Source organism: Oncorhynchus clarkii, chromosome 6, assembly GCF_045791955.1.
Source record: "Oncorhynchus clarkii lewisi isolate Uvic-CL-2024 chromosome 6, UVic_Ocla_1.0, whole genome shotgun sequence".
Taxonomy (NCBI): domain Eukaryota; kingdom Metazoa; phylum Chordata; class Actinopteri; order Salmoniformes; family Salmonidae; genus Oncorhynchus; species Oncorhynchus clarkii.
In genome coordinates this window covers 33,098,468-33,114,647 of record NC_092152.1, presented here as the reverse complement: position 1 = coordinate 33,114,647, position 16,180 = coordinate 33,098,468, and the positions used below count along the sequence as shown (strand labels likewise).

The window sequence follows — 16,180 nt, the reverse complement described above, 5'->3', positions numbered from 1 at the left end:
TAATATGCCTGTAAAAACAATAACAAAACTGGTTTAATATGCCTGTAAAAACAATAACAAAACTGGTTTAATATGCCTGTAAAAACAATAACAAAACTGGTTTAATATGCCTGTAAAAACAATAACAAAACTGGTTTAATATGCCTGTAAAAACAATAACAAAACTGGTTTAGTATGCCTGTAAAAACAATAACAAAACTGGTTTAGTATGCCTGTAAAAACAATAACAAAACTGGTTTAATATGCCTGTAAAAACAATAACTAAACTGGTTTAATATGCCTGTAAAAACAATAACAAAACTGGTTTAATATGCCTGTAAAAACAATAACAAAACTGGTTTAATATGCCTGTAAAAACAATAACAAAACTGGTTTAATATGCCTGTAAAAACAATAACAAAACTGGTTTAATATGCCTGTAAAAACAATAACAAAACTGGTTTAGTATGCCTGTAAAAACAATAACAAAACTGGTTTAGTATGCCTGTAAAAACAATAACAAAACTGGTTTAATATGCCTGTAAAAACAATAACTAAACTGGTTTAATATGCCTGTAAAAACAATAACAAAACTGGTTTAATATGCCTGTAAAAACAATAACAAAACTGGTTTAATATGCCTGTAAAAACAATAACAAAACTGGTTTAATATGCCTGTAAAAACAATAACAAAACTGGTTTAATATGCCTGTAAAAACAATAACAAAACTGGTTTAATATGCCTGTAAAAACAATAACTAAACTGGTTTAATATGCCTGTAAAAACAATAACAAAACTGGTTTAATATGCCTGTAAAAACAATAACAAAACTGGTTTAGTATGCCTGTAAAAACAATAACAAAACTGGTTTAATATGCCTGTAAAAACAATAACAAAACGGGTTTAATATGTCCGTAAAAACAATAACAAAACTGGTTTAATATGCCTGTAAAAACAATAACAACACTGGTTTAATATGCCTGTAAAAACAATAACAAAATTGGTTTAGTATGCCTGTACAACCACAGGTCCCAGATCTGTTTGTGCTGCTCGATAACTCCTATGGTCATTGAACTCGCTGCCTAATCCTCAGGGAAATAATGTTCTCTACTGATTTATAAAGCACAACCTCTACCATGGACAAACTACTAACCCCTCACCCGTTTACTGTGGTTAAAAAGGATTACGTTGCCAATAAGGGTGGTCTGGAAAGCAAACATACAGTTTCATTCATTCACAGATGGGTGTGCGGCTTTTATGGTGCGGTATATGATTATCACGCACACACGCGTATACACACACACCCCCCATCTCCTCCCCCACACACACACACACACACACACACACACACACACACACACACACACACACACACACACACACACACACACACACACACACTGAGTGAAAGGTCTGTTTTGCTGGGATTGGCTGTAGACAGGTGGTCAATAGTTCATTGAGGGTATGGCATCAGTATAGTACTTTCTGTAATTCTGTGCACTCAGCTTTTACAAACCACACATTCAGCTTTATTACTTCCACAGAGGTTATCTAAGACCATACAATAGGCCCCAGGGCAAGGGTGAATGTATTCTGTTTCCACCAGCATTCGTGTGCGTTTATCAGTTGAACCTTCACAAACAAAAGCACAAAATAACATTTCCAGTTTAGCTTACATGAGATGGGCCTCTGGCAATAGAACCCATGTAGACGACAATCATTCCAAAAACATCTGTGGCGTTATTCTCCAAATGAACATAAAAGCCCTGCTCTAACACAGAACCCCCTCTGTGTGGAAATCAAAGGACCAGGGGAAGTCAGTGAAGGTGGAGTAGTGTGGATGTTTAATGATAATGCAGTAAAACAGAGCTGTGTGTTCTAATAGAGAGAAACAACGAGAGAGTGAGAGAGAGAAGGCATGGGGTTCTCCACAGACTCATTGAGCCCACAGCATGAACACATCCACAATTTATCTGCATTTGCATTCAGGACCCTGAGTGGTGTGTGTGTTCTGTCTTAATTCATCTCTGTTGTTGTTTCTGTGTTTGAATAAATGCATAATCAACAGGGACACATTACGACAGTGTTTGCTTCACCCTTCAGTCTCTCTCCCTCTCCCTCCCTCCATCTCTCTCTGGCTTTCACTCTTTCTTTGCTTGTCCTGTAGCCTTTTGTCTGATAGCAATGACGACTGATCACAAATGCAGGATGTGTCAGGGCATTCATAAGAGCTGTGGTGAGGACGGTACAACAGCCTTGGAGTAAAGTACATGAATCCGAAACTAAAGCTATGGCATAATAGAAAAGAACGGTAGAAAATCATTTCAAATGAAAAGTAATGTGAGTGTAGAATAACATATAGATAATAGGTGGTCCTGCTCATACAGTATGTTATATATTCTATATGGTAGTGCTGCATATTGAAACTCCATGGTGTATTCTCCTCTGATCTACCTGTCCCAGTGATAATGACAGTGTAATAATAGAGAGGTGGTAATGACTTTGACCTGAAGGGCCCATCTCTCTGGCATGCCTTCTGAGTGGAATCGGTCAGCAACGGGTTAACTGCTGATACACGCACTCTCACGCGCACGCCGCCACACATCCACCCACCTCGACCCTCTGGGAAATTATAGCCTGATTTCATTTAAATGTGCAGGGGATGCAATTAAACCCATCATAATGAAATTAGCACAACTATTACCTCATCCCCCAAACCCAACCCCCATCTCCATCTCCACAGCTGGATAGGTAGAACAGGGTAAAACCACTGTTCTGTAAAACTCTGGTTACACTCCCATACACTTTAGTCACCACTGATCCCAATGAGTTGATTGGTGAACGTTACATGATAGGTAGGATGAACTCTAACCTACAGGATGTGTCTCAATCCATAATCAGGTGTGGACTAGAAGTGTACCTGGTGTGTACCAGGTGCAGTGTTTAGACCTACCAGGTAGTCATCTGGTTTGATCCCGAAGAGCTCCCGGAAGTAGCGGAAGGCCAGCGGGGCGTAGGTTTTGAAGCGGAAGTCTGGGTAGTGGTGAGCCGGTGTCAGGTTGCTCCCCTCGCTGATGGAAACGGCCCACCGGACACAAAGACACAGAACAGTTAGTTAGAATATCCCCACATACAGAAACAATCGAGACACACCTCCGTGTTTATACTGTATTTATACTCGGGATATCGCTTTTCAACAGTAAAAGTTCAAAAATCGCTGGAGGATGTCTTTAAGTACAGCTACAGACCCTACACACACTGACCCTACGCACACTCACTAGAATGAATATATACACGCAAGCCAGATGAACCAGTGGCACACAGCCCTGTTTAGAGTCCAGAGCCTGGCGAGAGAGCATGCCTCTGATTACCCTAAACAACACCCATAGAACACAATAATACAACACCATGTAACACAGGGGACCAGCATTATGATGATATGAGATCTGTGTCCATAGACAGAGAGAAGGCATGGGGTTCTCCACAGACTCACTGACGGCAGTCTGCAGTCCCCTTGAGCCCACAGCACGAACACATCCGTCATGTATCTGCTTTGAAAGGCTGGTCATGACGCACATCAACACCATCATCCCAGGCACACTAGATCCACTCCAATTTCGCAGAACGCCCCAACAGATGACGCAATCTCAGTTGCACTTCACACGGCCCTCTCTCATCGGGACAAGAGGGGAAATAACTATCTGAGAATGCTGTTCATGTACAGCTCAGCGTTCAACACAGTCCCCTCCAAGCTCATCACCAAGCTGGGGAACCTGGGACTGAACACCTCCCTCTGCAACTGGATCCTGGACTTCCAGGCGGCCGTGCCCAGGTGGTGAGGGTAGGCAACAACACCTACATGCTGACCCTCAAGACGGGGCATCTCAGAGGTGTGTACTTAGCCCCCTCCTGTACTCCCTGTTCACCCACGACTGCATGGCCACACACGACTCCAACTGCATCATCAAGTTTTCTGACGACACAACGGTGGTAGGGTAGGCCTGATCACCGACGAGTCAGCCTATAAGGAGGAGGTCAGAGACTTAGCAGTGTGGTGCCATGACAACAACCTCTCTCTCTCAACGTCAGAAAGACGATGGAGCTGATCGTGGACTATAGGAGAAAGAGGGGAGAGCATGCCCCCATCCACATCGACAGGGCTGAAGTGGAGCGGGTTGAGAGCTTCAAGTTCCTTGGCGTCCACTTCACTAAGGACTTAACATGGTCCGCACACACCTGCAAAGTCGTGAAGAGGGCACGGCAGAACCTCTTCCTCCTCGGGAGGCCGAAAAGATTTGACATGGGCCCTTGGATCCTCAAGCAGTTCTACAGGGTGATGTGGGTGGCCCAGTACATCACCGGGGTCAAGGTGCCTGCCAACCAGGACCTTTATGTCAGGAGGTGTCAGATGAAGGCCCGAAAAATTGCCAAAGACTCCAGCCACCCAAGCCATTGACTGTTCACTCTGCTACCGTCCAGCAAACAGTACCGGAGCATCAGCTCTCGGACCAACAGGCTCCAAACCTTCAAGCCAGAAGTCAACCAAATAGCCAGACTGCTAAATAGTCAATTAATGGTACACAGACTATCTGGACTGACTCTTATCTTGCACTGACCCTACGCACACTCACTAGAATGAATATATACACACATATATATATATACACACATACACACTGACCCTACGCACACTCACTAGAATTAATATATACACACATACATATATATACATACACACACACACACACACACACTGACCCTACGCGCACTCACTAGAATGAATATACACACACATATAAATACACACGGACCCTACGCACACTCACTAGAATGAATATATACACACATATATATATATACACACATACACACTGACCCTACGCACACTCACTAGAATTAATATATACACACATACATATATATACATACACACACACACACACACACACTGACCCTACGCGCACTCACTAGAATGAATATACACACACATATAAATACACACGGACCCTACGCACACTCACTAGAATGAATATATACATACATACATGTATATACACACACATACACTGACTCTACGCACACTCACTAGAATTAATATATACACACATATATATACACACATACACACTGACCCTACGCACACTCACTAGAATTAATATATACACACATACAGTGCCTTGCGAAAGTATTCGGCCCCCTTGAACTTTGCGACCTTTTGCCACATTTCAGGCTTCAAACATAAAGATATAAAACTGTATTTTTTTGTGAAGAATCAACAACAAGTGGGACACAATCATGAAGTGGAACGACATTTATTGGATATTTCAAACTTTTTTAACAAATCCAAAACTGAAAAATTGGGCGTGCAAAATTATTCAGCCCCCTTAAGTTAATACTTTGTAGCGCCACCTTTTGCTGCGATTACAGCTGTAAGTCGCTTGGGGTATGTCTCTATCAGTTTTGCACATCGAGAGACTGACATTTTTTCCCATTCCTCCTTGCAAAACAGCTCGAGCTCAGTGAGGTTGGATGGAGAGCAATTGTGAACAGCAGTTTTCAGTTCTTTCCACAGATTCGCAATTGGATTCAGGTCTGGACTTTGACTTGGCCATTCTAACACCTGGATATGTTTATTTTTGAACCATTCCATTGTAGATTTTGCTTTATGTTTTGGATCATTGTCTTGTTGGAAGACAAATCTCCGTCCCAGTCTCAGGTCTTTTGCAGACTCCATCAGGTTTTCTTCCAGAATGGTCCTGTATTTGGCTCCATCCATCTTCCCATCAATTTTAACCATCTTCCCTGTCCCTGCTGAAGAAAAGCAGGCCCAAACCAAGATGCTGCCACCACCATGTTTGACAGTGGGGATGGTGTGTTCAGCTGTGTTGCTTTTACGCCAAACATAACGTTTTGCATTGTTGCCAAAAAGTTCAATTTTGGTTTCATCTGACCAGAGCACCTTCTTCCACATGTTTGGTGTGTCTCCCAGGTGGCTTGTGGCAAACTTTAAACAACACTTTTTATGGATATCTTTAAGAAATGACTTTCTTCTTGCCACTCTTCCATAAAGGCCAGATTTGTGCAATATATGACTGATTGTTGTCCTATGGACAGAATCTCCCACCTCAGCTGTAGATCTCTGCAGTTCATCCAGAGTGATCATGGGCCTCTTGGCTGCATCTCTGATCAGTCTTCTCCTTGTATGAGCTGAAAGTTTAGAGGGACGGCCAGGTCTTGGTAGATTTGCAGTGGTCTGATACTCCTTCCATTTCAATATTATCGCTTGCACAGTGCTCCTTGGGATGTTTAAAGCTTGGGAAATATTTTTGTATCCAAATCCGTCTTTAAACTTCTTCACAACAGTATCTCGGACCTGCCTGGTGTGTTCCTTGTTCTTCATGATGCTCTCTGCGCTTTTAAACGGACCTCTGAGACTATCACAGTGCAGGTGCATTTATACGGAGACTTGACTACACACAGGTGGATTGTATTTATCATCATTAGTCATTTAGTCAACATTGGATCATTCAGAGATCCTCACTGAACTTCTGGAGAGAGTTTGCTGCACTGAAAGTAAAGGGGCTGAATAATTTTGCACGCCCAATTTTTCAGTTTTTGATTTGTTAAAAAAGTTTGAAATATCCAATAAATGTCGTTCCACTTCATGATTGTGTCCCACTTGTTGTTGATTCTTCACAAAAAAATACAGTTTTATATCTTTATGTTTGAAGCCTGAAATGTGGCAAAAGGTCGCAAAGTTCAAGGGGGCCGAATACTTTCGCAAGGCACTGTATATATACACACTGACCCTACGCACACTCACTAGAATGAATATATACACACATACATATATATATATATACATACATACATACATACATACACACACACACACACACACACACACACACACACACACACACACACACACACACACACACTGACCCTACGCGCACTCACTAGAATGAATATATACACACATATATACCCACATACACACTGATCCTACGCACACTCACTAGAATGAATATATACACACGGACTCAAACACACTACATTGACACTCCCACGCATAGATACAACGCATACACGCATAGATACAACGCATACACGCATAGATACAACACACACACACACATACATAACTCACACACTTTTACACTCATTTGCTGCTTTTACTCTGTCTACACCAGTTGTCTTCGGTGCATGTGACAAATACAATTCGATTTTATATGCGTTTTCATTCAGGGTCCTGAGTGGTAGTGTGTGTGTGTGTGTGTGTGTGTGTTCTGTCTTAATTAATCTCTGTTGTTTCTGTGTTTGAATAGATGCATAATCAACACGGACACATTACGACAGTGTTTGCTTCACTCCTCAGTATCTCCCTCTCCCCCTCTCTCTCTCCCCCTCTCTCTTTCTCTCTCTCTCTTTCTCTCTCCCTCTCTCTCCCTCTCTCTCCCTCTCTCTCCCTCTCTCTCCCTCTCTCTCTCCCCCTCTCTCTCTCCCCCTCTCTCTCTCCCTCTCTCTCTCCCTCTCTCTCCCTCTCTCTCCCTCTCTCTCCCTCTCCCTCTCTCTCCCTCCCTCTCCCTCTCCCTCGCTCTCCCTCTCCCTCTCCCTCCATCCATCTCTCTCTGGCTTTCACTCTTTCTTTGCTTGTCCTGTAGCCTTTTGTCTGATAGCAATGACGACTGATCACAAATGCAGGATGTGTCAGGGCATTCATAAGAGCTGTGGTGAGGAGGGTACAACAGCCTTGGAGTAAAGTACATGAATCCGAAACTAAAGCTATGGCATAATAGAAATGAACGGTAGAAAATCATTTCAAATGAAAAGTAATGTGAGTGTAGAATAACATATAGATAATAGGTGGTCCTGCTCATACAGTATGTTATATATTCTATATGGTAGTGCTGCATATTGAAACTCCATGGTGTATTCTCCTCTGATCTACCTGTCCCAGTGATAATAACAGTGTAATAATAGAGAGGTGGTAATGACTTTGACCTGGAGGGCCCATCTCTCTGGCATCTCTCTAGCAAGGGGTTAACTGCTGATACATGCGCGCAAACACACACGACCACTAAGAGAGAAAGAGAATAAATAACACACATTTCTGTTGTCCTTTCTTTCTCTTTCTTTAATGAGAGGCTGACATGGCTCACTTAGAGACTGAGCCTGTTTCGGTACGAACCTGTAGCCGTGCCAGGTGGAACAGAATACAGGAGGTTTACTGGGTGATTAGCTCCAGATGATCCTGTAACAACACGCCAACACACTGCATCCTAAATCTCAATCCATTAAAAGGGCGTTAAAAAGGCTTCGTTTTCAGGGGCACCTCCACAGCGAGCTGCTATCGAAACCAGGTTGTTGAATCCTCAATTGGCCGAAGATGCTTCCACCCAGTGCTTCCACCCAGTAACAAGACAGGCTACAGCCTCAACATAAATAGGTGTGATCATCAGCCTACTGCTGAACGAAATCACGCTCTCTCTGTGTCTGTGTCTGTGTCTGTGTCTGTGTGTGTGTGTGTGTGGCAAAGAGAATGACCTCCAGCTGCACAGAGCTATGTGCTGCCTGCCTGCTGTGACTGAAACGGTATAGTCTCATATTAGAACCATTTAGATGAAAGAGCACACAAACACACACAGCAATGAAAGTGTCTTATCCACGCAGAGCAGAACTAGAGTACTGTTCGAGAAAAGAACACTAGACAAGTTACAGCAGATAAACAATGTCTGAGATGTACAGGCGCCAACGCCAGTGACAAGCCTGGCAGTATGAGTTCAGGGAACCAATGGAGATGAGGGAAGTGAAGGAGGATCCCGGAAGATCCTCTCTGAGAGCTCTGCGTCAGTCACTCGTGCCCTGTGTCTCTCAAGGGGGGGGGGGAAGAAAGAAAGAGAGAGAAAAAGAGAGAGAGAGAGAGAGAGAGAAAGAGAGAGGAGAGATTGAGTCAAAAAACTACTGCTGTTCTGTTACTGCAGGGGTTCCCAAACTTTTTCACTCGGGCCCCCCTTCCAGCATTGGGGAACATCCCACGACCCCCGCAGTGGGGGAGGTCAATGTAAATAGTCCGTTGGCCATTTACTTAATTGTTCAGCTGTCTTATGGCTTGGGGGTGAAATCTGTTAAGGAGACTTTTGGTCCTAGACTTGGCGCTCCACTTACCGTGCAATAGCAGAAATAACAGTCTATGACTGGAGTCTCTGACAATTTTTTGGGCTTTCCTCTGACACCGCCCATTTTATAGGTCCTGGATGGCAGGAAGCTTGTCCCCAGTAGTACACTCTGTAAGGCGATGATGCAACCGGTCAGGATGCTCTCGATGGTGCAGCTGTATAACTTTTTGAGGATCTGGGGACCTATGCTACATCTTTTCAGTCTCCTAGGGGGGAAAAGGTGTTGTCATGCCCTCTTCATGACTGTCTTGGTGTGGTTGGACCATGAAAGTTAGTTGGTGATGTGGACACCAAGGAACTTGAAACTCTCGAGCCATGTTGATATTAAATGGGGGCCTGTTCGGCCCGCCTTTTCCTGTGGTCCACGATCAGATCCTTTGTCTTGCTCACATTGAGGAAGAGGTTGTTGCCCTGGCACCACACTGCCAGGTCTCTGACCTCTTCCCTATAGGCTGTCTCATCATTGTCGGTGATCAGGCCAACCACTGTTGTGTCGTCAGCAAACTTAATGGTGTTGGAGTCGTGTTTGGTCACGCACTTGTGGGTGAACAGGGAGTACAAGAGGGGACTAAGTACACACCCCTGAGGGGCCCCAGTGTCTGGGATCACCGTGGCAGATGTGTTGTTGCCTACCCTTATCACCTGGGGGAATCCTGTCAGGAAGTCCAGAATCCAGTTGCAGATGGAGGTGTTTATTTTAGTCCTTAGCTTAGTGATGAGCTTTGAGGGCACTATGGTGTTGAACGCTGAGATGTAGTCAATGAACAGCATTCTCATATAGGTGTTCCTTTTGTCCAGGTGGGAAAGGGCAGTGTGGAGTGCTATTGAGATTGCGTTATCTGTGGATCTGTTCGGCGGTATGCGAATTGGAGTGGGTCTAGGGTATCTGGGAGGATGGTGTTGATGTGAGCCATGACCAGCCTTTCAAAGCACTTCATGGCTACCGACGTGAGTGCTACGGGGCAGTAATTATTGAGGCAGGTTACTTTCGCTTCCTTGGGCACAGGGACTATGGTGGTCTGCTTGAAACATGTAGATATTACAGACTCAGTCAGAGAGAGGTTGAAAATGTCAGTGTAGACATTTGCCAGTTGGTCCGCGCATGCTTTGAGTACACGTCCTGGTAATCCATCTGGCCCCGCGGTTTTGTGAATGTTGACCTGTTTAAAGGTCTTGCTCACATCGGCTACCAAGAGCGTTACCACACGGTCGCCCAGAACAGCTGGCGCTGTCGTGCATGCTACAACTTTCAAGAGTAAGTTTAAAGCCGGACTGAGTTCCTTTAAAAAATAAAAATACCCCCCCCCCCCGGCGGCTCCTCACGCCCCACAGTTTGGGAACCACTGTGTTACTGTATGCCTGTAGCCACATCATGGCTTAAGCTTCCTCCTACACTCATTTTGTTCTGTTTGTTTTTCCTCCATGGAGAGTCTTTTGTCTCTTCTAGTAGAGGTTAAAACACCTGGTCTCTCCAGTGTTGTCATTGTCACCAGCCCGCTCTCAATCAAAAGATGCCCATAAAGAGACAAATGAGAACATATTGTTCTCTCTCTATGTTTGGCTAAACAAATTAATTTCAACATTCTGGGATGGCTATTGCACCTGTGTTAAGCAGGAAAATTTGCATAAAATCCCTTTAACCTGCAGTATATATTGAAATGAGCATAATAAATGTGAAACTCAAGGGTGCGAGTTAAATCTGACAGCATGTTTGCATATACCAGTGTGTTCAGTTTCTATTGAAGGACAGACTTTGCATGTCCTGATGTGCCATTTGGAAAGGGACACACAGAAAGCATTTCCTAGTCCAAGTCTCTGCAGAGCTTGGAAGGGAAAGAGGCTGGCATGACCATTAGCAAATATCAATTCTTAAAAAAACTAGCTTACAAAACTCAACCAATCAAGAGGATGACATTCTCTGGTGATTTTCTGTTTTTCATATGGGGAGAGGTTTGTTTAATGTCGTTCGGTAACAGATATTCTAGATCTTTGGCGAAATATGTGCGATATAGACAAGAAGATTACTCAAACAGTGCATGACGTTCGCTCATCTGTTAATACCAAGAGATGTGATCTGACGGCACTAATAATGTCATCTCTTACACTTGTGTGTGTGTTTTGTGTATGTGTGTGTGTGTGTATGTGCATGTGTTTGTTTGTGTGTATGGGTGCGTGTATTCCTGGGTGTGTTTGGGGTTATGTAAAGTGTTTCTTTAAGCTGCTGATGTAATTATTAAAAGACAGACAATTTGATGGGCTAGGCATGACACGGCATGCAGTATGTTTTGCACACTGGTGTTAAAAGACACAGTAAACTGATTTCCAGGGATTTGGAGTTTATAATCCACTGGATTGACAGAGTCCATACACCATGACTTCAACTAGCCGATTCACATTCATGTTAAATGATAGAAGCCCCTTTTTTATTCTTTAGGATATGAATCCTCTATGTGAGTCATTACTGTTTAAGGGGAACGCCTCCTCCCTTGTTTCATGGAGAGATCCAGACATGAAGCGTTCCTATTTCAGCTAGCAGACAGATCTAGCTCAACCTCTGTTCCCTCTTCAGCCATACTGCAGGTTCACTGCTGAAAGTCAACGAGTCACTTCACAGCAGCGTCAACATAGGCTGTGGTGTTTCTAAAGGACTTATTAGGATTCATCTACTCAGGCTGTAAAGCATGTATTTGTGTGAACGCATACTTAGGTAGATACAACATATTGTAAACTGCTACTCAGTATTACTATACGTAAGGGATAATCAACGAGGGGTTAAGCTATGGAGTGAGATAGCTGACAAAAGATTGAACGTGCGTATCGCTAGGATCTTAAGAAAATCCATATGTAAATTGTTAGGATCGTAAGAAAAGCCATGTGTGAAACGTAAATGTGAAATTTCACCAGTGAACATTCAAACACCATGTTACGATTACGGACGAACAGTTTAGGCTTGAACAAATCTTGTGTTGCAATTCTGACGTACAATAATACCTTTGAGAGTTTTGGCAGTTTCATCTCACCAACAAAAACAATGTTCACCGAACAGCCTGTGAGGAGTGTTCAAACATAACACAGTATAAACAAAGTCAGGGAAACTGGGAAGAGGTATCCTGCACATTTTCAAGTTAAAAGTCTCCATTCTCTATTACTCCTCAGTTGAGTTTACTTCACATTTAGGTAGCTAATGTCATGGATTTGTTTGCCAGTACAAGTCTAGATAGCACTAGCTGTATTATGCCTACAACAGTGAAGTTTCAGTATGCTAGGTGTAACTCTCTACAGAATGGGCATGTTTCTGGGTGACGTGGACATCCACATGCATGCACCTTATCAAAATATGACTCATTCAATATTGCACCATCCCATTCTATGGGCTCTGTCTCCAATCAGAAACATAACCAGTAGTGTCTACCAGGAATAATGAAACATAACCAGTAGTGTCTACCAGGAATAATGAAACATAACCAGTAGTGTCTACCAGGAATAATGAAACATAACCAGTAGTGTCTACCAGGAATAATGAAACATAACCAGTAGTGTCTACCAGGAATAATGAAACATAACCAGTAGTGTCTACCAGGAATAATGAAACATAACCAGTAGTGTCTACCAGGAATAATGAATCATAACCAGTAGTATCTACCAGGAATAATGAAACATAACCAGTACTATCTACCAGGAATAATGAAACATAACCAGTAGTGTCTACCAGGAATAATGAAACATAACCAGTAGTGTCTACCAGGAATAATGAATCATAACCAGTAGTATCTACCAGGAATAATGAAACATAACCAGTAGTATTTACCAGTGCAGAGCATGCATGATGCGTGCAACTCGTCATTCCAACATATTTGAACATTTAATTAATCCAGTCAGTATGTCAGCCATTCAGTCATTTGTCTCAGTTGCAATAGGAACTAAATCAAAAGGGAATAGAAGTCTTATCCATTAGTTTATTGATATCCATGTGTGTATTCAAAATTATCTACATTCTTAGTTCTTTAGCCTATCACTTTAATAATTTAATGTTTAATTTAGGCCTATCCAAATAAATAAAAAATAGGCATTCAACTTATAGTCAATGCAATTCAGGCTATCATTTTGGGTACTGGTGCTTTGCGTAATAATCGTAGAACTCCATTTGTGTTTTATAACTTTTTATTATAGGGCTTCCCTTAAAAAGAGACCCTAGCTCACAGGCCTCTAAATACAGTCTCAAAATGCATTTTAAACACACCTGTTGAAGAAGCATGTGCAGTGGCTGATAGGGAAACGTCCAGACTATTAAGGGACCCCAAGGCTATTTCGATCAGGACAGATTATAGCCTAGACTTAATCAATATTTCGTTTTGTCTCATTTATTGATATGAATATAGCCTCTGCGTGATGGGGTCGTGCAACGCAAATAGCTAGAACAAGCCTACATACAGAGTGAAATTCACTAATACAATAGTCAAAATGCCTAATAAGGCCTACAGTCTGTGCTCCCAAATACTGGAAAAAGTGTGATTCATTAGGTTACATGATCACCACAGTAGCACTATGCAGCTATAAAAATAAATTATGCAATTATAAGGCCAATAAATAACACAACACCATGGCATACTTAGATAGCGGAATAGGCCTATCCTTAATCATATTTACTTTCTGTTTTGCAGCTCAGGCAGTTATTCTAGACATTCTGTGTCTTTATTGTTCAGACACAAGTCATTTGCTGAAGACCCAAGACTATACTCCGCCATCTACTGATGTAACGTCGTTATGGAATGCAGTTCCAAAACAAGCTCTAGACTTTTATTTTGGAAATGTACTTGGCTCATCGCACTCTAGTGACTCCTTGTGGCGAGCTGGGTGCCTGCAGGCTGACCTCGGTCGTCGGTTGAACAGGGTTTCCCCCGACACATTGGTGACTGACCGGCTCGTTCGGTCTTATGAAACAAAATTTTAAAAATTGGGTTTTTTACATTAGATAAAAGTAGAGACTCAGAGCTAGAAACTTGTATATCATGCACTACAGTTGAGGAACAATGGGAAAGTAACTCTGCTTTGAAAGTTGATAACTTGAAACATCCCTTTTGGGAAAATGGCCTTTGAATATTTTGGTACATATACTGGAGCTCCTCTTTGTCTACACCCATTCAGCATCGTTCACACCCTCTTAACCTTTATCCCCACCCATCTCTTTAAGGGTTGATCTGAGCATTCTGTCCTAACAACAGCAGTCAAGCACCCAAGCTAACTGGCTAATGTTGACTAGCTTGCTAACTACTTCCAGACACAAATGAGAGAACAGCTCACTTTGACCATTTTACAAGCCCGAGCAGAGCTGGTTAGGCTGTTTTTGTGTTATCCAGAGCATTGGTGACTGCAACTATGTTGCTGGCAGCAATTTAATTAGGCTTAATTTTGCCAACGTTTACTAACACCGGCCATATTGGTAAATTTGTCAGTTATTCTAAGCTCTGGCACACTCAGACGAGAGTGCTCTGAAATCGGAGTAGATAGCCAGAGCAAAATTACCAGCTACATCTATCAACAGCTCGCAGTGACATCATGAACAATCTATTGAAATGGATACTTGCATAGTGGAGTCTTTTATTAAAACCTCTTAGTACGGAAATCCTGTTACCAGGATCAAATTCGACAACATCCGGTGGAATCGGAGTGGGCCAAATTCAAAATACAAAATCGTAATATTAAACATTCATGAAAATACACGTGTCCTACATCATTTAAAAGCTTAACTTCTTGTTAATCCAGCCACTTTGTCAGATTTCAAAAAGGCTTTACGGCGAAAGCATAACATGCGATTATCTGAGGACAGCGCCCCACACACAAATTGCACAGGCATTACAAAAGTCAGAAATAGCAATAAAATACATCACTTATATTTGAAGATCTTCCTCTGTTTGCAATCCCAAGGGTCCCAGCTACACATCAAATGGTCATTTTGTTCGATAAAGACCTTCTTTATATCCCCAAAAAAGTACGTTTAGCTGGCGCGCTTGATTCAGTAAACCGCCGGTTTCAAAATGCATATAAAGGAATTCCAAAAGTTACCAATAAACTTCGTCCCAACAATGTTTCTAATTGATCCTCAGGTACCCTAATATGTAAATAAACAGTACAATTTAAGACGGAGAATAGTATGTTCATTACCGGAGATAAATAATGAAGTGCGTGCCCTCATGCACGCGCGCCACAATACAGTCAAAATGGGAGCTACCTAGAAAAACTACAAATACTATCTCATTTTTCAAAAAACAAGCCTGAAACTCATTCTAAAGACTGTTGACATCTAGTGGAAGCCCTAGGAACTGCAATCTGGGAGGTATTCCTTTGATTTTCCCATAGACGGCAATTTCAATGAGTTGTGACCTAAAAAAAAAAAATCCAGTTGGATTCTCCTTGGGTTTTCACCTGCCATATCAGTTCTGTTATACTCAGAGACATTATTTTAACAGCTTTAGAATCTTTAGAGTGTTTTCTATCCAATACAAATTATATGCATATCCTAGCTTCTGGGCCTGAGTAACAGGCAGTTTACTTTGGGTACGTCAGTCATCCGAATTTCTGAATACTGCCCCCGGCCCTCAAGTTAAGACATGTAGCTAGCTAATGAAACAATGAACCATAATCCCAACTCATGACGTTACTACCATGCATGAATCTGCAGGTAGCTAACCAACCAGGTTCAATGTTAGCTAGCTAACAGCCTATAACTAGCAAAGCTAATGGTTCTGAAATACGATTAATATTACAACAAGTAATGTTAGCTAGTGAGCCGGCCAGCTAACATTAGCTAGCTAGGTAACAGTACACTAACTTGAAATTAAAACAACTTTCTGACAAAATTAGAAATGTGTAATATCTGAAAATGTTGCTAGCTAGACTATCTTACATGGATGGATGCATTATACATGGAAGGACGCTTCTCCCTCTGTCACGGATGCCATGGTTGCCCATAGTTTGAAGATGTAATCCGGACACAGGTGTTTTCTGCATCTCCTTAGCTAAT

The 16,180-nt window shown here is 42.3% G+C and overlaps 1 protein-coding gene across 1 annotated transcript in view; it reads right to left on the bottom strand.

The window, feature by feature from the left end:
* The window catches only part of LOC139411015 (phosphatidylinositol 4-phosphate 5-kinase type-1 beta-like), a 97,140-nt gene that overhangs the window by 28,108 nt on the left and 52,852 nt on the right, over nt 1-16,180 (bottom strand). The window contains exon 5 of the mRNA XM_071156796.1: nt 2,934-3,051. Coding sequence (XP_071012897.1) covers nt 2,934-3,051 — 118 coding nt within the window. The remainder of the gene's footprint in view (nt 1-2,933; nt 3,052-16,180) is intronic.